This window comes from Syngnathoides biaculeatus, chromosome 3, assembly GCF_019802595.1.
Source record: "Syngnathoides biaculeatus isolate LvHL_M chromosome 3, ASM1980259v1, whole genome shotgun sequence".
NCBI classification, from domain to species: domain Eukaryota; kingdom Metazoa; phylum Chordata; class Actinopteri; order Syngnathiformes; family Syngnathidae; genus Syngnathoides; species Syngnathoides biaculeatus.
This window is the reverse complement of record NC_084642.1, coordinates 8,617,346-8,639,848: the sequence shown is the minus strand read 5'-3', so window position 1 is coordinate 8,639,848 and position 22,503 is coordinate 8,617,346. Positions and strand designations below refer to the sequence as shown.

Below are 22,503 nucleotides of genomic sequence, written 5' to 3'. Positions count from 1 at the left end.
TAAACTATTTGGCGGCCACCTGTGCTTTTTTTGTGAGGATAGACTAATATGTTGCCTTTGAGTGTGCTACCGGTCTCATTTTAGTGAAATAGGGTTAGGGTTAACCCTTAGCGCCAAAACATGCGATTTGTCGACTTCAGGCTGCAACTGTTATTGTCCTGTAGTAAACTCGGCAGGTTGACTAGTCGACTCAACCCTTACACTTGGCAAAATGTTGATGAGCGCCAATCAACCTGTAGTTGGAGACTTTTGGTATGGCAACGACTACCCGATGACTCGTAGCACGGAAAAACATTCCTGGCAAACTGCATAATAAGTAAAAAAAAGTGGGCTCCCTCTTGAAAAAGAAAAAAAGTAGTACAGAACAATTTGCATAATTCCAAGCCTTCTTCTTCTCTTAAACGCTATAATCAATGGTGCCTTGAGATTACAGCTTTATTCCATTTTGTTCCACGGACATGCTTGTAATTCAAAACACCTGTACTTCAAATCATCTTTCACCATTGAAAGGAATGGAAATTGCATTATTCTGTTTCAGCCACCTATAAATACCATACAGAAATGTTTGTAATGTGTTTTTAATGAGGAAAAACAGCACACTACTGTATATACACACACACTACACTACATTACACACTAAAGCACTTTTATTACAACGTTGTCTTTGTTGTATTATTAGTTTGCAGTAAATGTCAACTCTGAGTGACAATAAATAGCTTGAAGAGTCTTTTTCAAGAATTCTTCACAATCTGCCAAACTGCTGCTGGTGAAATGAGTTCAAGTCACTGACACCACTCACCGCTCATATCTTAAAGATCTAATGCAGAGGAAATGTATTTTATTTGTCTATCATACAAATGTAGCTAAAATTTCACTAAACAAATATTTAAAAAATTCTCAACACAACAGAAATAAAATAAATTAGCGTCAAAGTCAGTCTCGAGATTTTGTTCGAAATGTCACTTAAGATTCGGCAAGTTCCGGTACTCTCCGGAATGTGACGTCACGGCAAGACAACATTTAGCCAGAGAGCGAAAAGCTTGCAAAGATGGTGAGGAAGTGTGTTGTATGCGGCTGTTCTATGTCAATTGCATGAATGGCCGAAAGATGAACAGATAGGCAGGTTATGGATAATATGTTCCAAGCATTTCACGGAGGACTGCTTTGAAAACCCGGTACAGCGTTCACTTGGCTTCGGTAGCAAGTAAGTACGTACGTGTTCAATTGTTTAGTATTGACAAGTGTCTACCTCATTTTAAATGTAAGTAGAATGCTGATACAGATGTATATGTCAGCTAATATCCGTATCCATGTAATGTTTAGGAGGTGATGAAATTTGGACAAAGTCGGTGTGCTGTTGACGCTGACGTCTTCGTGAAATTCGACTACGGCGGTGTGTGCTCTCAAGTGTTAGGTGCATTATTTAAAATACGGGCTAAATCTTTAAACGCAGAATGATACCGAAGGTTTTGATTTTGGTTTTACGCCGACTCAGTCGCTAGTACAACAACAACAAAGGACTCACTGTTGTGTGCAAGCAGCATCAGAAATGTAAACGTGTTTGAATAAGATTATTTCGTCAATAGGGTGGACGTAGATTTCTTGAGGCACGTACCAGTCTGTGTTTCGGGTGCGAAGTTCCACGTCAATTTCGTCAGGTCTCGCCGAATCCCGTCGTCAACTTCAGTTCGAACATATATGGTTGAATTACACCTGCATGTGATGTTTTTCGAACATGGGAAGAATAAGAACATTCCTTCTCTTCAGTTCCTCTCTCTCTTCCACAGAGCATTCCATCAAAACTCCTTCATCAATGCTGTCTATCTCCTCTCGATCCCACTTGCAGCATATATGATTGTTTGTGTAGGAAGCCATTGTCTTTACTGGGGTTGTCTGGGTATGACATCACACAGAAGCAGCTTCAACAGAGCCTCGGTTTGAAACAGACATAGGAGGCATTGGAATTACAAAGAAAATGTGCACTTTGGCTCTAATTGATTTCATTTCTGTTGTGTTGAGAATTTTTGAAACATTTTTTGATGAAAAATTAGCTACGTTTGTGTGATATACAAATAACATATAGGTCCTCTGGATTAGACCTTTAAAATTTTGCTTGCAAATCAAAACAAAAACTAAATGATGGCTTGTCTCAAGGCGCCACTGTATTGCTACTTCACAAGATCGTTAAAATGTGGTTTAATGCATAATTTTGATACTGGCGCATTAGCCGTCGTAGTGCTCTGAGAATTAAATAATTGAGATATACAGTAGCACACGTTATAGCTACATGTTGTCATGTGAATTATTTTTAAATCACTATTTTACACAACTGCAATTTGTTGTAATCTTCATATTTAGAACTGTAGAATGTATGTAACTGTTGGATACAACGAACAATGGTATGAAACTGAAAATTCCAAGTATTCTTTTTTAAGGGGCCGGGGGCTAATATCCCCAAGTGCACCCCCCAGGTCCCCTAAGTAAGCCCTCCCTAATTAGAACCAGAGCTCCTTACAGGAAACAATCTTCCCGTCTGGTGACATCATCTCTAAATCCATTGCTGCGAGTGAGATGATCTCAGCATGAGGATTTGCTCATTGTTTTTACAACAGCTAAACAAATTCCAAGAAAAGCACGCCGCGATGACTTGTCTCGTCTATAGAGAGGGTCGCGTGAATAGGTGGGCGGAGCATGCCCATCATCTCGTCCAAGGATTTGGACTTTTTCTTTTCCACTAAGTCACGGCTTTTACCTTCTGCGGTGGCTCAAAATGTGTACTAAAATTCACTTGATCTGTGTAGACATGCTGCCCTTCTCCGATGGCGTGGCCGAAATGTGAGTCAGTCTGCGCACACTCGTAAGATTTCCTTTGTACTTTTATGTTTACTCACTCACTACACAAAGATGGGTCTGGACTTGTTTCAGCCCCCGCCAAGCCCCCTCAAACACTTCCATCACAGCAATTTCTTCCTTAAAGCATCCACTTGAAACAGGTCCAGATATAAAGCAGTTACAGAATGTAGTGCCAGAGTTTTGGAAGAGCTTAAAAGAATTAGACGGGAAAAAAACGGCTAAATAATAACAATCCCAAAGGGAAAGCAGAATAAAGGCCTCGTTTTTGAATGCTTTAATCTTTCGATAACAATATTTCCGTAAACGAGTTCGCCGGCCCGTGTTTAGTCCGGGAATCTTCGAGTGGTCGTCATGAAAGGCTCCAGTCCGACTGGGCTTTCAATGGAATATTGCATCAATCCGCATCTTTCTTCTCCTCCCATTTGCCCTCCCTCCACCCACTCGATAAAGGTGGATAAATGGGAAGCTGCGTGACCCCCACAACGACAGTAAAACAATAAAATGGCTGTTGATGTTTTGTTTTCCCCATCCAGCCCTCGCTGTTTCTGAGGCCTCCCCCCCGAGGGTTTTACGGAACGAAGCATTATTTTCCTGTTGCGACGCCGAGAGCCAGCCGCCGCCCCCCCCCCCTTTTTTTTTTTTTTTTGCAGCTGTTGCATGCTTCACAGTGTTTACGCACGCTTCTGAAGTCACGCTCGTATTCGGCCAACATCACTGCTTGTCCTGTAAATAATACACTTTAAAATCATATTCTCTTTAGAAGCCCGACAATGGTTGACACTATTTTATTTTTTCTTATATGTGTGTGAGATGTCTGTGGATGCACGGGTAATATTGTTGCCCAAGTAGTGGGTCCAATCATCAAGAAAAAAAACCCCACTGGATTAAAAAAAAAACAAAAAAAAATGGTTCCCTGCTCTCATTTAAATTACTTAGCAGTATGGATGAAATACAGTGAAGAATTGAAGGATTTTAGTTAGAGTTTGTCGAGGTTCTACTGCAGAAAATCACCATTTTTTTTATGCATGGAATTAAACATCCCCCCCCGCCCCACTCTAAATCGGCTCACGCATTTGTTTTCTGTCCCACCCACTTCCCTTTATCTTTTTCATACCCACCTCCCCGTCGCTTCCCTTCCCCCTCGTCGCTTGCCTCAGCACTCGGCGGCTTAAGAGAGGGACGTACCACGGCCGCCACTCCCTCCTGACAGCGCCCCTTCCTCTCTGCGCGCAATGGTAGCGTCCTGCTTTGCATAAGTTTCCTCCGAGTGAGCTGTGTGCGGAGGCCGCCACTGAAAGAATTATTAGTCCCCTTTGAATGCTTTGGATGCATGTCCAGAGAGCTTGCATCCTCTTGTGATACACATTTGAATTTTTTTCACGCCATAATGTATTGTGCGTATCCTGTCCCTGGAATGGGAGGTAACTCTTTAATGTACTACTATAACGGGAAATCGGTGAGTGATTTTATTTTATTTTATTTTTTTTTTTTTTTTGAGGAATGTAAGAAGTGTGTTTTTCCTAACAGATTCAACTTGTCTATTCTGTTTTGGTGCGTTCTGTTTCATAGAATAACTTTTAAATAACAGATTTTTGTGTGTTTCCACATGCGTGGGATGCAAGTTTCAATTTTCAGCACGTAAAGCTGTCTTACGCTGTAAATTGATAATACGCGTATAACGTAAATAAAAGTTTCATCACACTACCAAGTGCGAGTCTTCCCCCTAATCCGCGGTGAAAGCGGGGGAAAAAAAGTTGTGCCGAAACTTTTTCTCATGGCTTTTCGGCGGGTCTGATTTATTTTCACTGGTCGGTTGCTGGAGTTCTGAGACGGGATTGAAATAATAACAAGTGGGAGTCTGGGAATGATTAGAAGAATGAGTCCCCCTGTTGAGGTTCGACTTTCCTGTTTGCAGATTGAGCTCCAAGCACCAGTGTTTGCTGTTCTTCCATCTGCTTTTAATCACGTCGGCATTCTTGACACCACAGGGACGCTAATGTGATTTCTGAATATCTCCGTAATAACCCTCTTTGATATTTGTTTGTCTTGAAGTTCTAGAATGCTTTTTTCGTAAATGCAGGCGGCGTTTTTGGGGTGGTGGTGGTGGTGGTGGTGGTGGGGTGGGGGGAGAAGAATGCAGAAGTTGTTTGGTCCTGGATTGGTCGTGTCTTACTCTTATAATTGAGAGTAATTATTCAAAATGCGACATCTTTGAGAAAAGTGATGTGGTAATCCTTGAGTTATTACCCTGTCATAAACAAATGACCCCCCCCTGCAGACTTCCACCTGTCACGGGTCATCAAATTAAAAGTTACAGTTTTGTTGTCACTCTAGTCAAGGTCATCATTAGCTTCCATTTCAATTGTCCTTGGAACTAATGACAGCATTTCCCGTGTCCCCAGCGCACACGGACGACTTTGATCTCTTTTCATATTAAGTATTAACAGGCTTTGGTAACCGTTAGTGACGGGGAGGAAATGGATAGCATGTGGACAAAAAGGAACTCTGATCAAAAGCGCTTGTTAAAACATTTTTTTTTCCCTCGCTTGCTCTTGCAAGGGAAATAAGAAATGTGGTGTTCATTCTCCGAATCAACTTGATGAAAATGAATTTGTTGTAATGTCGAGTTGCTTAGCAGGCTCACCATCTGGAGCACTGGGAGAATTCGCAGTGGGCCGTTGACTTATGAGCTGGTGGCACGGAACCAGCACAGATGGAGCAGCTTACTAAGCTATCTTCCAATTGGAGTGAAAGCCCGACAGTTATCGGTACATTTTTTAGCGTTGTTTCATCGCGTTACGAATGCAAGTCATGTAGCTTCAAATTTAAAGGAGGTGACACGTGCCAGCTAGTTGTTGTTTTGTTGTCGAATCTATGTTTAGACTAGGTTAGACGGTCCTTACAACATACTAGACTGCATACATGTTGCGCATGCTTGTGTGAGATCATTTGAAGGAGAGGGATATGTGTGGACCATATCGTGTTTGTCTCTATGATGCCAGGTTATGACTCCAAAATCAGTTCTGTGCGATCACTGCGCGTCATCCGAATGCAAGTTTGATTGCTCATTTTATGTAGCAAATCATCTTTTTTTTGGGGGGGTGGGGGGCATGTTCATGTTTTTTTGCGTCAAAAAACCTAATGTCAGTATATATTTTTTTATATTTTTATTTTTCATTACAATCTGACCTTTTCAAACTTAGCCATACAATAGTGAAACGTGGTGGCACGGTGGATGAGCTGGCCTCGGCGTTTGGCCTCACAGTTCTGAGGTCCCGGGTTCCATCCCGGACCCGCCTGTGTGGAGTTTTCATGGTCTCCCCGTACCTGCGTGGGTTTTCTCCGGGTCTCTTCCTCCCACAAATCCCCAAAACATGCAACTTTCATTGGACACTCTAAATTTCCCCTTGGTGTGATTGTGAGTGCGGTTGTTTGTCTTGATGTGCCCTGCAATTTGTTGCCAACCAGTTCAGGGTGTATGCTGCCTCCTGCCCGTTGACAGCTGGGATAGGCTCCAGCACTCCCCGCGACCCTCGTGAGGATAAGCGGCCAAGACAATGGATGGATGGATGTACAATGGTGTAATATTTCAAGATATTTCATGTCAACAACAGTCTGTTTTTTTAAAAGTTTTTGAACAGCACATACAGATGAAATTTTTAGGTTGTCAATTGATTTTGCCCCTCCGGTTTCCTCACGCATCCCAAAAGCATGCAACATGAATTGGACACTCTAAATTGCCCCTAGGTGTGATTGGGAGTGTGGCTGTTTGTCTCGATGTGCCCTGCGATTTGCTGGCAAGTTGTACCCCGCCTGCTGGCCGTTGACAGCTGGGATAGGCTCCAGCACTCCCCACAAGCCTCATGAGGATAAGCAGCAAAGAAAATGGATGGATGTATGGATGGGTTTATTAATAGTGCCCTGCGATTGGCTGGCAACCAATTCAGGGTGTACGCTGCCTCCTGCCTGTTGACAGCTGGGATAGGCCTTCAGCACTCCCATGACCCTTGTGAGGATATGTGGGTAAGAAGATGGCTGGATGGATGGATGGATGGATGGATAATGAAACGTGATTGTGTTCAAGGACATTTTACTGAAAACATTCTCATCTATTGTCTTCTGAATAATCTTGTCAACGGTGTTTCCCCTTCGTAAGAGATTTTATTGTTGTGTGCCCTAAACCCCATTAAGAGTGCAAGAGATGGAGGTAAAGCAAAAATTTTCCAGCGATAGGGTTCGATTCCAAGTAATGACATGCTTTGCAAAAGCAGGATACGCCATTAAGACTGGCCTTGGCCAGCCGCTTTGTTTTTTTTCCAATTCTATTTTTTTAATCCGCTTCAGCCTCAGTGCCAAAATAACGGACATTTTTTTTGTTGTGTTATTTAATGAGGAATATACCACTCAATAATATTATACTTGCAGTGCCATGAAATAGAATCACAAAGAATATAAAAAATTTTGTCACACTCATTCTCTTTCAACGCACATTGTGCTGCTCATTCCGGTGTGTGCACCTTGGGCACGTGGGAGCAGTGAGATTTAATTTTTTTTTTCAAGTTTTCTACATTTGTATTGGAGACTCAGCTCTTCTCTCTGCTTCTCAGTACAACAGACGATAAACAATATATGCCTCTGAGTAATGTAATATTATCTACAACTGTTGGAGCATGTGTTCAAATATCCATTTCTTAAAGGGCAACAACACCGTTTCATAGATATCGAATTTCTGCTCACTACTTAGAGCAAAAAAATGTAACCTTGAAAGAGTCTTAGGTCTGGTCACTAGTGCCTCAGTGGTGCATAGAGATGCCTCAACTTATGGAACGTACATTGCATTTGACCCCTTTTTGACTACACCTCATCAGAGTAATATTACTTATGAGCGATTATCCTGTGTGTTTAAAATGATATGGGATGTCGTATCCCCAGCGGTTCTGAATTGACTGGTGTACGGCTGTGTTGGCCTGCTTATCTGTGTGAGTGATGGCTTTTAATTAATGGTCTTGTAAAAGGAAAACCCAGATGGTCGCGCTCCTCCGTACACCGCTGGTATCTGGAATGGTTTATTAATGCTTTGCCTGGTTAGCCTTGAGTCCAAAAAAAAAAAAAAGGGACGACTACGCCATATGCTGTCCATTGCTTTGCAAAGGACAAAAGCCCGGGAAACTGTGCAAGACTGACCTGACATCTCCACGGAACGAACATCACCGCCGGACCCGAGAGATGCTCCGCCCCCTTCCAGAGCGCTTTAATTGCACACGTCGACAACATGCTGGAGTCGCGTTCGCTCGGCAAAGCAACGGCACTTCTCGGTCCAGCCGTGTCCTGCATATATATCACGTTCTCGCGCTGTGCAAGTGCGAGCGCGCGTGGGATTAACATATTTTCCATCAATTCAGCGACAACCCATAAAATGAAAAACATTTCGGCACGTAAACAACTGTCATGGTCGTCAATGCTTGGAATGGTGGTAAAAGTTACCCCTTTGACTTTGTGTATGTATGTATCTGATTGTCCTCAGAACTCCTCTTTTGTTTCTATATTCTAGAACATCCTATTGCCATAGCGTATGATTTTATTTATACATTGTGTGTCAGAAAGGTTCCAATATAAAGTATGAGATTTTGCCCCATGCCACATGACCAACCAGGACCTCTACAAAGAGATAATGCCAGCGTCTGATTCGTTACGTGTGCAAGCAGAGGCGAGAATTGCGGGGGGGGGGGACAACCCGTGACTGCGTCACCATGACAACACACCTGCTCACACCTGCCCTGATCATCTGACAGTTCCCGGCCGAGAAGAACATTCCTGTGCTGGAGCAACCTTCCTGCTCATCTAACCCGACTTGAGTGATTTTTTTTTTTTTCTTTTCCCCCATTTTCCCAAAGTCAAGACGGGTCATCAATGGGACCTATTTTGAAAATGATAAGATGGTCATGATGACAGAAGATCCCGATCGAATATTTCCAGGAGTGTGTGAAAGCACGTAAGGCTGGAAAAGTGTCTTACACTATGGGGGGTGGGGGTTACTTTGAAGACAAATACTATCCATCCATTTTCTTCAACGCTTATCGTCACGAGGGTCGCGGGGAGTGCTGGAGCCTATCCCAGCTGTCAACGGGCAGCAGGCGGGGTAAAACCTGAACTGGTTGCCAGCCAATCGCAGGGCACAACGAGACAAACAGCCGCACTCACAATCACACCTAGGGGCAATTTAGAGTGTCCAAATAATGTTGCATGTTTTTGGAATGTGAGAGGAAACCGGAGGGCCCAGAGGAAACCCACGCAGGCACGGGGAGAACATGCAAACTCCACACAAGGCGGGTCCGGGATTGAACCCGGGACCTCAGAACTGTGAGGCCAAACGCTTTACCAGCTGATCCACCGTGCCGCCCCTTCTTGATGTGACATGGTTTGAATCACTACTCTCACATTTCTATTGGCAAAAGCAGGTACTGCTGCTACAGGTTAGTGGTACTTCAAAGCATGTACAGTACATATGGCTGATGTAAAAAAACTGTTGGTAGCAAATTGTATTAAAGTACAAAAATAGATTAACCTTTTGTTCTACGTTAGCTCTAGGTGCGTAGTGTTATACTCCACACAGTTTTCACTTTGCGCAGTGGCCATTTTTCTTGCTGCCCTCTATAGCGAAAATGGGCTCAGGACCATCATCAACAAATATTCTGTATGCTGAAAAGTAAGTACCGGTCTGAGCGCTCCCGGTGCTGAAAAGTCTCCTTGTGAGTAATGCGTGTGCGTGTATTTTTTGTAAACTTCCAGCCATTCTGAAACATCCCCATCCATGCTTCAACATGTGCCAGTCGACAACTTGTCGCCGAGTGTTCATGTTCGCTGTGGACGTACAGAAAGACAAACACAGCGAACGTACATATATGTGTATATCTTTTTTTTTTTTTTTTTTTAATCAACTTTTGTTTTAAGGTTAGGATATAACGTATGTTAGCCCCCTCTATGTAGAAGAAGGGGAACTATGAGACCAGGAGATTTCCCAGTCAGCGTCTGCTACGTACCCAGAGTTCCCCTGTTAGTAACGCATGCGCATTCGTCACAAGGAGACTTTTCAGCACGGGGGAGCGCTCAGACCGTCACACCGGACCACCATTGATGTTGTTTGTTAGTTTGTTTTATGTTTTTAAGAGTGTTTAAGAAAGCAGGGCTTTCACAGTTTCCTGCACCCTGCTGTGAAAAGATGCATAATTCTATCATCTGTTCAGTAAAATTTTTCAGGAATTTTCATACCTGTCAGCAGTTTCGTGATTGCCTAAACCATTTTCATAAACTGTCGCCAGAACAAAACATCGCATGAAAAAAAGCCATCTATACAGTATGGCTATTTGGACCCAGCTGGTCCTTGGTGTGATCCGAGGTCATCAAGAGAGGAACCTTGCAAGCGAGCAGAGAGTCTGGAGTATTGCGGGCGGGCAGGTGGAATCTAGCTGCCAGATCTGGCTCTGATTAGTGTGACATGACGAGGGTCATCCAGCGCTCTCCCCGGGAGGGCGAATTTGTCGAAACCTTCGATCTTTTCTTCCCGTCGATGCGTTCTGTCCCCTTTTGCTCACCCCTCTTTCCCTCCATCTGGAGCGGATGAAGTCAGACCACATCACTGGTGTTTGGCCGCGAGTCCCGTTTGATCCTCCCACCACGTTGGCACGCACACACAGCCGTACAACAGCATGCCCATTGTGCTCTCGTTTGACTCCACCGCCTGCTTGCAGGTACAAATCTAAAGAAGAGCGTTTATTTGCATTTCTGACTCTCGTGGATTGCGGTAATTTGCCACAGCCATTTAGAGTGTGCAAGTATGCAGCTATCGTCGTGCTTTCGCGGCTATCATAATAGCTCCATTAGAGAAACTGTTGATCTAAAATGCAAATGCTGCTGTTTGAAGCTTCATGAGCTTGATTGCTTGCTCGTCATTGAAGTGGATGGATATATTTACATACAATCTATGTATGGGTGTATGTTTTTAAATGGTGGTTTCATTTATTAAAGGGGGAAATAAAATGTTCAATCTTACCTGGCGGTGTGTGAAAAATTAATGTCCCCTTCAACCTGATAACTGCTTGGGTCCTCCTCAGCAGCGACAACTGAAATCAAGCGTTTTTTACATCTGGGAATCACACCACCACCACCGTGTTTAACTGCTAGGATGATGTTCTTTTTCTGAAATTCGGAGTGCCATTTACGGCAGATGTAACAAAACACACATCTTCTGAAAAGCGAAAGTTTCATCTCGTCAGTCTCTATCATATTCTCCCAAAGTCTTGGGAATTGGACAGACGTGTTGTTCTTTCCTTTTTATTTATTTCCATTTTTTTTTTTTTACGGAAAATAAGGCTTAGTTGTTTTTGGTCTGCACTGTTTTTCACCTCGGGACTCTGTCATGCATGCCAGGCTTGACCTTAACTGAGCCAAGGGAAGCTTACAGTACTTTAGAAGTCCTGAGTTCGTTTGTGGCTTGCTGGATGAGTCATTGCTGTTTTTTTAGGGTAATATTTGGAGCCCCGGCCATCCTGGAAAGGTTCCCCACTGTTCCATGTTTTCTCCATGTTAGGTTAACGGCTCTCCCGATGAACCCTAGATAGAGATTTGAAAATGGACTTTCCAACCCCTTTCCAGACTGGTAGATGTCAACTACTTTATTTCTTGAACGCTGTGGAACTTCTTTGGATTGTCTCATTTGTTCAGCTTTTTCAGATCTTTTGTCCAACTTGATTTTGTGGCGATTGATTCGATTTCAGTCATTTCTTTAAGAAGTTTGGAGGCAATCATGCTTGGATGTGATCAGTGAAAACTGACCATAATTGGGTAATTACTTTTTCCATACATAGCCAGGTAACTTTAACATTTTTTTTAAATTAATGAAAAACACTACCTGAAAGATTTTGGATCATCTTAAATATTAAAGTGGCGAAACCTTGCAAAAATAAGAATTTGAGAATGTCATAATATATTTTAGTGGTATGTGAACAATTGAATTTCTGCACCATAATTTCATGCTTCAATGCTCATTGATGTGATTTCCTTGGCCACATGGGGGTAATGTAATACAATCATACAGGATAATACCTGAAGAATTTAACAACATGAGTCAATGTGGTGCAGTATTTTCCCTCGCAAAAGATAAAGTTATATATGCCCATAAGTATTGTTATATTGTCCATCCACGTTTTGCTGCACTGCGTTCATTCATCTGTTGGTGCAACTATTGCAATGTCAATGCTTGTTTTGTTCGCCAGTCTATGGCATTTTGCATTGTGTGTTAGCATTAAAATTACAGACTTGCATGAAATATTTGCTTTTGTTAATCATACAACCCGTAATTGTCTTTGTTTCATGTTTAAGTGTCAACTGGGAATGGCAATAAACAGAAATTGGAAGCACGTAGATTCTTTTTGAAAGAATTATTAGTATCTGCAGCTTGTTGTGAAGATGGCCGTCATCATCAAGTGCTCACAGCTCAATACAATAAATTGACAGAGCTCCAGCTCGTATCTAAAACACGAGTGTACTGTACCTGATTTGACTTCAAAACACTTTGTAAACAGCATGCATATTACGGGCTGAGTGATAGTTTAATAAAGAGTAAGCGGTTCTGATCAAACAGACAAGCACGAGTTTAAAAGAGGCTTTTACACAATATGGGACTATATGCACAAGAAGTAATATATCACGCCACAATGCTAGATTTTAGTCTGTAAAATGTACATTGGGTCTTTACTTTAATTTATCATCTGATCCCCAAGCCAGTTTGTTCGTCTTTACACGCTAAACAGTTGACTTTGATTTGTCCAGAAGGAATTTTCACCACTCATTTCGACTGATCCCACAATCCACGACTTTATCAGACAAGTAGCTTTACTACGACTAACATTTGATGTTGTTTGCAGGTGTACGCACCATCTCCAAACTCAGAAGACTTCAACAGAGATTCGCCCTCCTACTCATCCCCCAAGCCCTCCAGTAATATGTTTGCAAGCACTTTCTTTGGTAAGTAAACTTTTGTCTTTGAACTCGTCCCTTCAGTCGCGTCTCCTTAATTATCAGGACCGTTTATAGACAAAGATGAATTGTTTGTTTTACCATGCTGTTCCGTCAGCTGTTTTCAAAACCCGTGTCACGTTTCATTCCCAAGAATGAAAAACAAAACCCCGCTCAGTGGATGATCCCACGTTGAGGGTTTACGGCTTTGTTTTGAGACCCAAATGCACTCTGTAAACACGTCCATATATTTTTATCATTAGATGGTACCCACAGTTCATCTGACCCTTGGAACTCAACCAACGGGATTAGTCAGTCCAGCTATGGAGGAATACTTCCAGGATCTTCATCTCACATGCCACAGTCAGGAAACTACAGCAGCCTGCACTCGCATGACCGTCTGGTAAGCCAATTAACTGGTGACAATCACCACACCCCCGCCCCCAAGTATTTTACCAGTTACACAGTATCATCTATTATTTGGGTTCGATACTACAAAAATGCTGTGACACCCTCCAGGGTGGAATTTTATTTTGCTATCGCAACGTTGATATGTCTGTTTTTCCAGATGCAGGGTTAAAGAAAATATTCCAACACCACGTTTCTTAACACACCCGCTACAATATGAGCTGTGTGGGTTAAAAGATGATGTCTGGACATTATCACTGAGGATATTACTTTAAGGGGAAATCCAGTGGTTTGGATTAACAATGTATCCAGTAGGTCATGTGATATGTACTCTATCTTGACAATGGGATTTTAAATCCTCTCTCATCGAATAGTGTTTTGAGAAGATTTTGATCAAGAATTACGAATTTTCAGGGGCGCTGCCATTTTTGCGAGTCACATGACCTACGTGGACGTATGTGACGTGTTATGTGCCGTTCCAAACGCTCGATTACATGGGACACCGTTTATGCCCAGCGCCAAGTTCTCGGATTTATCCTCATCTGATGAAGAAATAGCAGTATTGGTTGATTGGGAAGACGGAGAAATGCTTCCATACAGTATGTACAACCTGTGGCTGGAATTAATGTTGAATATTCTAATGGTTCTTTGGGCAGAATGACGCGGAGTCTGACTACTCGGAGGCCTGCGCGCGACATAAGTGCGAAAACAAAGTCCCCCGGGAGCTCCGGGCCAGAAGCCGCAGATAGTTCTTCGAACGGGAATGACACAGAGTCTGAAGAGCGAGCTCCGGCAGCGGGCCGCGAGCCGACCTTCCAGGCGGCGGAGGCCGTTAGCCCCGGACGCTGAAGCTCGGCTAAAGGCCTCCACCAACGCCAAAGGCGGGCCGCGAGCTCCGGCGGCAAGCCGCGAGTCAAGCTTCGACGTTCGGGGCTAACGGCTTCCCCCGCCAGAGCTCACGGCCCGCCTTCGCCATTGGCGGCGGCCTTTAGCTGAACTTGGGCGGAGACCTTTAGACAAGCTTAACCTCTGGCCGTAAATAAGGCCGTGAGCTCGCTCCCCCGCGAGTGAGCTCTGCTGAACGGCGGAGCCCTGAGCTCGCGCCGCCGCTCGGCTGAAATAATGTTGAATATTCGGATGGTTCTCCGGGCGGAATGACGCGGAGCCCCAGAGCGAGCTCCCGGCTCCGCCACTCGGCGGCATTATTTACAGCCACAGGTTAAAATCTGTATGGACGTAATCCTCCGTCTTCCCGATCAACCGATACTGCTATTTCTTCATCAGATGAGGATAAATCTGAGAAATCATGTAATTGAGCGTTTGGAATGGCATGTAACACCTCAAATACGCCCATGTGTCATGTGACTCGCGAAAATGCCCCTGAAAATTCGTAATTGTCAATAAAAATCTTCTCAAAACACTATTAAATGAGAGAGGATTAAACATCACATTGTCAAGATAGAGTACATATTAGATGACCTATTGGATACATTGTTAATGCAAACCACCGAAATTCCCCTTTCAGCACTACGTCCTTGTTCTTCTTGTCTGCAGAACCTCACCCATGCACTCTTTAACTACTCCTAAGACAAAAGGGAAGAATGCAATCTTTGACAGATTCAAAGTTGTGTTTTGTGATTTGCAGAACTACCCAGCTCACTCTGCTTCCCCAGACATCAATGCCAGTCTTCCTCCCATGTCCAGCTTCCACAGAAGCAGCACAACCACTTCACCATTTGTCTCCCCAACACACCCTCCGTCGCTCAACAATGTCGACGGGGTGCTGGGTAAGTCCCTGCGTGCCGCTTCTAATTTTCGAACGTTCATCTCACTCGCTCTTACCCTGCCCTTTTGAAGGTGCTGCAAATCGGGGGAATGCCACTGGAAGCTCACAGACTGGAGATGCACTTGGCAAGGCTTTAGCCTCGGTGAGCTGTAACCACGCAACCGTCACACATTTACTGCTAGCTTAGTTTTATGCGCTATCTCATCAGATAGGATAACATTGGATTTGTGCGGATGTGCAATTTTTCCCTTGATGTCAATTAATTGGCGGCATGGTGGAGCGTTGGCCTCACAGTTGTGAGGACCGGGGTTCAAATCCCGGCCCCGCATATGTGGAGTTAGCATGTTCTCACCGTGCCTGTGTGGGTTTTCTCCGTGCACTCCGGTTTCCTCCCACATCCCAAAAACAATCATTATTTGGAGACTCTAAATTGCCCTTACTGCAACTGTTCTGTCTCCATGTGCCCTGTGACTGACTGGGAACCAGTTCAAGGTGTACCCCGCCTCCTGCCGGATGATATCTGGGATAGGCTCCGGCACTCTTGTGAGGATAAGGAGCTCAGAAAATTGATGGATGGATGGATGTAAATTAATTGTGGATTTTTGTTAAGATGCCAATCAAGTGTAATTGCCACTAACCCATCTCTGTCTAGCAGATTGTTTGAGTTAAAAAATTGGAAAAATTAGTAGTAGTATTATTGTTAATCATTTGGGGAATGCCAAATTTGTATGAATTTAGTTCTCAGATGTATTTTTTGAATTTCTGCTCTTTCCTTATGCCGAATTGGGCCTTTGTCCCAAATTCTGCTTGTGATGTCATAAGATTCGCCAAAATCTCCTAATTTATTTCACAACATTTTTTTTTTGTATACACAGTACTCTGTGTGAAATGACACATTTGTATGTCAATGAGCATTTCATACATCAGTGCAGAAGCTGGACTTTTTTTCTAAATTGGTGTCAATGGAAAATACGTGTTTAGAGATGGTAATAACAAATTTAAAATCTTTTATGTTTTGCAGACTCAATTATGTTAGCATGACAAAGCTGGAGTGAAACGGACACGGTTGGACAGTGTGGGGGTGGGTGCGTGGAGCTGGGCAACTGGGGAGTTCATAACTGCTGTGGCTCAACTCCACGGGCTGCCCTTTGTGTAGTTTTTGTTCGTCGCCCTTTTAAATTGGCCGTGCTTATTGGCCCCCTCGCCGCCTGCGGGAGTGTGACTGATGATGAGGCGGGGCTTCATTTGTTCCAGTAAAATGAACCATTTTTCATTTTGAATGCAGCGTCCGCGGCCATATTTTTTTTTTTTTTTTGGTCAGAAGTCACGGGTATAAACAACGTGCTTTTGTGAAACTGATGCATATATGGGGGATTTGTGTTGAGTCTTGTTTGTATCTGACACAATGATGGCCGCATTATTAATCCATGTTAGTTTTCATCTGATTTGCGTGTTTTTGAGTGTTGAGGAAAGAGTAGAATGCGGGTCTCAGTGTAGAAAAGCTTAAATAGGAATTCCGTCCATTCCTTTCTCCCCTTCCTCCTACGTGCTCAGCGCTGCACTTGCCTGACACTCTAAGTTGATTGAAAAAGCAAAGCCCAAAGATCAAGATTGAATAAGGAGATTATTAACAAGGGCATGCCATCATCTCCAGAGAAGTCAAACGGTTTCCCGCCAACTCAATTTTGATCATCATTTAGCGGATAAACTCTATCTGCTGTTTTTTTTCCCCCTGCTAATTAGAGAGGATCCAATACGAGTTCCCTCTTCTCGGAGACATGTTCAATTTCAGCGCAATATCCTCTGATAAAAAGCGAAAAATCAGGAGAGTGATTGCGCTTTAATCCAGTGCTAGCTCACACAAATGAAATCCCTGTGGGAGTTGAAGACAATCTCTTTTCCTTGTTATTGGCTTTGTTGTAAAACTGTCCTCACTTTAACACAAATAGTAGCCTTAGATACTGTAATGTTCCTACTAATTGTCATTTATTGTCAATAAAATGTAACCAAATACATGCAGTCATGGAGACGAATACTCTGGCGTTGGTTCTATGCACACAACGACACTTAGTACAGGGAAACACGCTAATCAGCGAGTTTCCCCTTATTTTAAACCCTTGCTTAAGAAATCTTACCAAAAATGAGTATGGATTCTGGAATAAAGAAGACAAAAACTTTCACTTTCATACAGAACGGGAGGCGGACTTATTGTTCACGATGTCATTTTCGAAGTGCATTTGCCTCATCTGCCAGTCTACTATTGTCATACCAAAGAAGGGAAATGTGGAGCGGGATTTTCAAATTGTTTATGGAAAATACGACGCCGACATTCCGCCGAAAAGCAAGCTGAGAATGAGAAAAGTGAACGAACTGAAATCCCAATTCGCCGCACAGAAGTCACTTTTCACACGATATAGTTCAACAGCGAAAGCCGCCACCGAAGCATCGTTCCGGGTTCGTCGCATCATCGTTAATATCAAGAAGTTCTTCCAAGACGGAGAAATGATAAAAGTTCGTTGTTCCGATCTTTTGAAAATAAGGTGGAAATATTATCTTCAATAAAATCTCTGCACCTGTAAAGGACTACAGTTACACGGTGCGGTGAAGCCGTGGCTGATGTGTGGAAGGACATCAGAGCTTGTGAGTGTTTCTCACTCCAGTTGGACGAATCCACTGACATGAGTGACACAGCCCAGGTGTCCATTTTCATCCATGTGGCGTTTAGTGATCATCAACGTGAACTCAGATAGCTATAAAAAAAAATTATAGTTAAATATGTTGTGTAATATTGGCTCATGTGGTTATGCAAGGCACACCAAACATAGATTTACACATAAAGAATCCTCAATATACTTTAAAATAAATATAATTTGCATTTTTGTAGTGGGTAGATTTTGTGACTTGGACATTCTGTTTAATCATTGGTCATTCTAACACCCCCCCCCCCCCCCCACCCACACACACACACACACACACACACACCAGAGAGACTGGCTACTTAAAAAGAAGATCTTGGGGTAAAAAAAAGGGCATCACTGTTTTATAGATATTATCATCATTATGCCATGACTTGCTTTTTGCTGCAAGATGGTAACAACTGTAAGACGTATGGAGCAACATACAGTTGTCTTCAAAGCAATGTCCTTTTTTTTTTAATGTCTGACGCCTCATTCTTTCTGCTCTCACAGATTTACTCACCTGACCACACAAGCAGTAGTTTTCCTTCCAACCCGTCCACGCCTGTGGGTTCCCCTTCGCCTCTCACAGCCACAGCAGGCGCTGGCTCATCAGGGACTGTTGTCACGGCGTCCGGCACTCCGTCTGGAAGACCAGGTAAAACCCGGTTCGCTGGGTAAGATTTCATCTACAATACACAGACTGAAGAATGTATATCTTTGGTAGTGACGGCAAGCAAAACAAAGCAAATTTAGTTATTTGTACAGCGCATTTGGACTCTGCGCACCACTATTTGACCTGAGTCAGTCGATCTCAGAGCTCTACTGGGTTTGTACTCCATAAGCATTTATTTCATGTATTCAGGACCTAAATCATTCAGTGATTTGTAGAACAGTGGCAGAACTTTCAAATCTATTCTAAAGCTGACTGGAAGCCATTGCAAGGACTTTAGGATTGTAGTTATATGCGGTCACCTCTTTGTTTTGGTCAGAATGGGAGCTGCAACAATCTGAATGAGCTGCAGCTGTTTAATACTCTTTTTGGGGAGTACAGTTAGAAGACCATTACAATAGTCAAGTCAACTTTAGATAAAAGCATGGATGAGCTTTTCCTGGTCTGCTTGACCCATACAAGACTTCACTCTAGATATGTTTTTCAGATAGTAGAAGGCAGTTTTTGTGATTGATTTGATATGATTGTTAAAAGTCAGGTCAGAATCAATCAGAACACCAAGGTTTCGGAATTGGTCTTTGGATTTTTGAAGCTCGAGAGTCCTGGTGTTTACTAACAGCAATTCTTTTTTCTTTATTGCCAAAAACAATTGTCTCAGTTTCGTCGGTAGAGTGAAACCTTTAACTGGACAAGAAACTCAACTCAAAAAAGTGTAGTACATATAAAATAAAACGTAACTGTAATGTAAAAATGTAAAATAAGAAATACGACAGTACACCACGTTTTGGGCAAATGGGGCTGCTATGGCCACCGGGAAGATACTGTGGAGTAAACGTAGCCTTCACTCACAAGTTAGTCGGTCTGAGTCACTGCACTTGTTTTAGCCAAGGTTAAGGCCGCGCACCATGAAAATATTTGTCAGTTTTTTATCAAATGTTTTTGTGAATGTGTACAACAAAGAGAGGAGAGGGGTTTCCAGCAGATTTCACGGCCAGCTGCTCTCAATCTGCACTTCTTGGCGAGACACCACGCGATGCAACTTGCGCAAGGTGCCGCAAGGTTGACGACAGCTCCCACGCATCTTAAATCAGTACCTGACTTTCCGTGTCCACTATCCTTTATAGTCTCGCGACCCACAGAGCTTCTCCGCATGACAGAGATTCTCGTCACATCTTTCGCTCTGAGCTTTTATGTTCATGAATCTAAGGCTTGCTGACACGCATCTGTTTGTATAACTTTTTTTTTTTTTTTTTTTGAAGTGATTGAAATGTTAATGACAAGCCCCGGAACAACAATGGAAATGAAAAAGGACCGAGGCGATGGCTTTTGAGCTGCTTAAGGATTTAAAAAGATTTGTTTGAAGTGGTTTTGAATTACATCGATGAAAAGCTTTTCATAATTTTTTTTTTTTTTTTTTGGGTGTGGGGTGGCTACGCAGAACACTGTAGAGGTTTTAAAAAAAAAGTGTCTTGTGGGTCTTTGTTTAAATGCTTAACATTAAGCCACCATTTTGGGGGCAAAGATTTTGTGTTAAATCATTTTTGAATAGTAGAAGACTGGCGCCTACAGGTGGATATGACATGCATACATTTGTTAAACGTAATTAAAAACTGGCATGAAGCTTTCAGACGTATTTGGAGACAAGAGAGAGAAACCAAGCGGGAAGCCCAGTGTATTATTTTAATGGACAGTTGTGTCAAGTATGGTAATGGACTGGCGACAGCTGTGTCTACCTATGCTTCCCCTCATCCTCAGCTGTTGCCCTGCCCTTTGTGAACAGCTGTTCGTTCCTCCAACACATACCCACACACATGTGCGCACTCGGAGATGCGAAAAGTCTCTGCCGGTGGGTGGAAAAACTCACTTTTTGACCTGGTTCCAGAAAAGCGTGTGGCTCAAAATGAATGCCAGGAGCATTAAATGCTCATTAGACAGTCAAATGAATCAGAATCATGTTTATGATGCCAAGTAGGTAAAAAACACAGGGAATTTGCCTCCGGTATTTGGAACCGCTCAAGTACGACAAAGGTCAATTGACTGAGAATACTTTTGAGACATAATGACATTGTGGAAAAACAGTAACTGAGTTTGCTAGTAATCTGCTAATGATGGGATAATTTAAAATTCCTCTTGCAATTACAAACAGTTTGAATGTCTGATCGAGCAATAGTCTGGTGCGATGACCATTGCGCAAAAGGCACAGAGGCTTCAAAAATCTATGCATTTTAAAGTGACTGGCAGTGTGATAATATGGGACAATGCTGAGTGGACAAATGTTCCAGATACTCCTCAGTCTATTGTGCACATAGTGCAGATGGTACTCGGGCACTTTTTTCACATGCTTTCAATCCTGCGGTTTATGCGGTGATGCGGTTAATTTGTGCATTTTTTTCTAACGGCCGCAAGGGGGCACTCGAGCGGAAAAGATAAGAGTGAGACCGGTGGAATATATGTGCCGAGGAAGTTACTTTTATGGGTCCGGCCTTGTTAGCACTGCGATGGTGTGTTACTGCCGTGTCTCAGTGATTTTTACCGGTACATTTTTTTAACTGGCCCCGTTAGCATGGCGGCACTCGTGTTAGTGCGGCGGCACTAGCATTAGCGTTAGCGCGCTGTGTCGCAGATGGTACTCGGTCACATGAGTGGATAGTATTGGTCAATACCATATACCATAATTTCCGCCCTATAGGCCGCAATTTTTTTCACACGCTTTCAACCCTGAGGTTTATGCGGTGCTGCGGCTAATTTGTGCATTTTTTTTCTAACGGTCGCAAGGGGGCACTCAAGCGGAAAAGGTAGGAGTGAGACCGGTGGAATATATGTGCTGAGGAAGTTACTTTTACGGGTCCGGCCCTGTTAGCGCTGCGATAGCGTGTTACTGCTGTGTCTCAGTGATTTTTACCAGTATGTTTTTTTTAACCGCCCCTGTTAGCGCGGCACTAGCGTTAATGTTAACATAATGCTAGCGTTAGTGTGGTACTAGTGTGAGCATGGCGCTAGCATTAAACTCTCTGTGTACCGTCTTTCTTTGTAAATATCTTGTGTTTCAATGTGGGCACTTGCACCTTTTACACAGCTGCGGTGTATGCACAAGTATGTACCAAATGGTATTTCCTTTACAAATGTATTGGGTGAGGCTTATAACCAGGTGTGCTCTGTAGGCCGGGAATTACGGTAAATAGTGTAGCAGGGTAAGACTACTACAGTGTGTGCATGAGTAATGTATTGGAAAAAAGAGCTGTTTTTAGCATTTAGCAAGGTTACTTACAGAATGATTTAGTGCCAATCAAGACACATTTTCACTTGAATACACATTACACACAAAACACATTCGTCATTAGTGTTGCACCAAGATAGCGCGCATTACTCGCTGCTCCTGCAGTCTTTCTAGCTTTTTTTTAAATTTTATAGCTGTCAGCCAGTGGAGGCATGTGAAGTTCATGTCTCGCTCATCTGGCAACAAGATGGGACTGAACTCAAGTTCTTTTCATCCTTTCTTCTGGAGTCTTTTCTGACAATTGATGGCGGAGGGCTCAATGTGAATTGTGACTTTCACTGGAACGATAGAAGGAAAACGAGTTTTAAGCTTTAGGAAGTGGTCGTTTCTTTTGCGGCACAGGCACTACCAAGTCTTCATTGGATAGAATGTGGTTTTCAAAAATGTCCACTCTATTTCAGAACTTACTATCTGTTCCTGGCTGTTTATATTACCCATTGGAATCCAAGCAGAAATAAGGCCATGAATCTGTTTTGAACCGAAATCCATACTTCACTTCCTCCATGAGAAGTGAAAAAAAAAAAAAGACCTTTATGAAATATGCTGTAACGTCATACCATAATATAAATGAATGACTCAATTTGGCAATATTCCATCAGACACCACAGAACTGGAAAGCGCTGTAGGCAATATTTCATAAAAATAACCTGGGAGAGTTGTCAAAGCCTGTTATAGTTGGGATTGTATATTGCCTTCTGTCTTATTGTACCGCAGGAAAAAAAGGGATCTTGACAAAAAAAACCTTTGCCAACATTTGCTGGCCAAATGTGTCTTTTTGTCCAGGAAGGGTATTTTTGTGCCGCAATTGAGTAAATAT

At 42.9% G+C, this 22,503-nt stretch overlaps 1 protein-coding gene across 2 annotated transcripts in view; it reads left to right on the top strand.

Annotated features, from left to right (window-relative positions):
* The window catches only part of tcf12 (transcription factor 12), a 104,323-nt gene that overhangs the window by 64,745 nt on the left and 17,075 nt on the right, over positions 1-22,503 (top strand). The window contains exons 1-6 of one of the 2 annotated variants that reach the window (XM_061814098.1): positions 4,112-4,309; positions 12,777-12,876; positions 13,131-13,270; positions 14,921-15,062; positions 15,133-15,203; positions 18,250-18,394. In XM_061814098.1, coding sequence (XP_061670082.1) covers positions 4,184-4,309; positions 12,777-12,876; positions 13,131-13,270; positions 14,921-15,062; positions 15,133-15,203; positions 18,250-18,394 — 724 coding nt within the window. In that variant the 5' untranslated portion in view covers positions 4,112-4,183. Of the gene's footprint in view, positions 1-4,111; positions 4,310-12,776; positions 12,877-13,130; positions 13,271-14,920; positions 15,063-15,132; positions 15,204-18,249; positions 18,395-22,503 lie in introns of those variants that run through there. The other variant, XM_061814097.1, reaches the window with a different exon arrangement.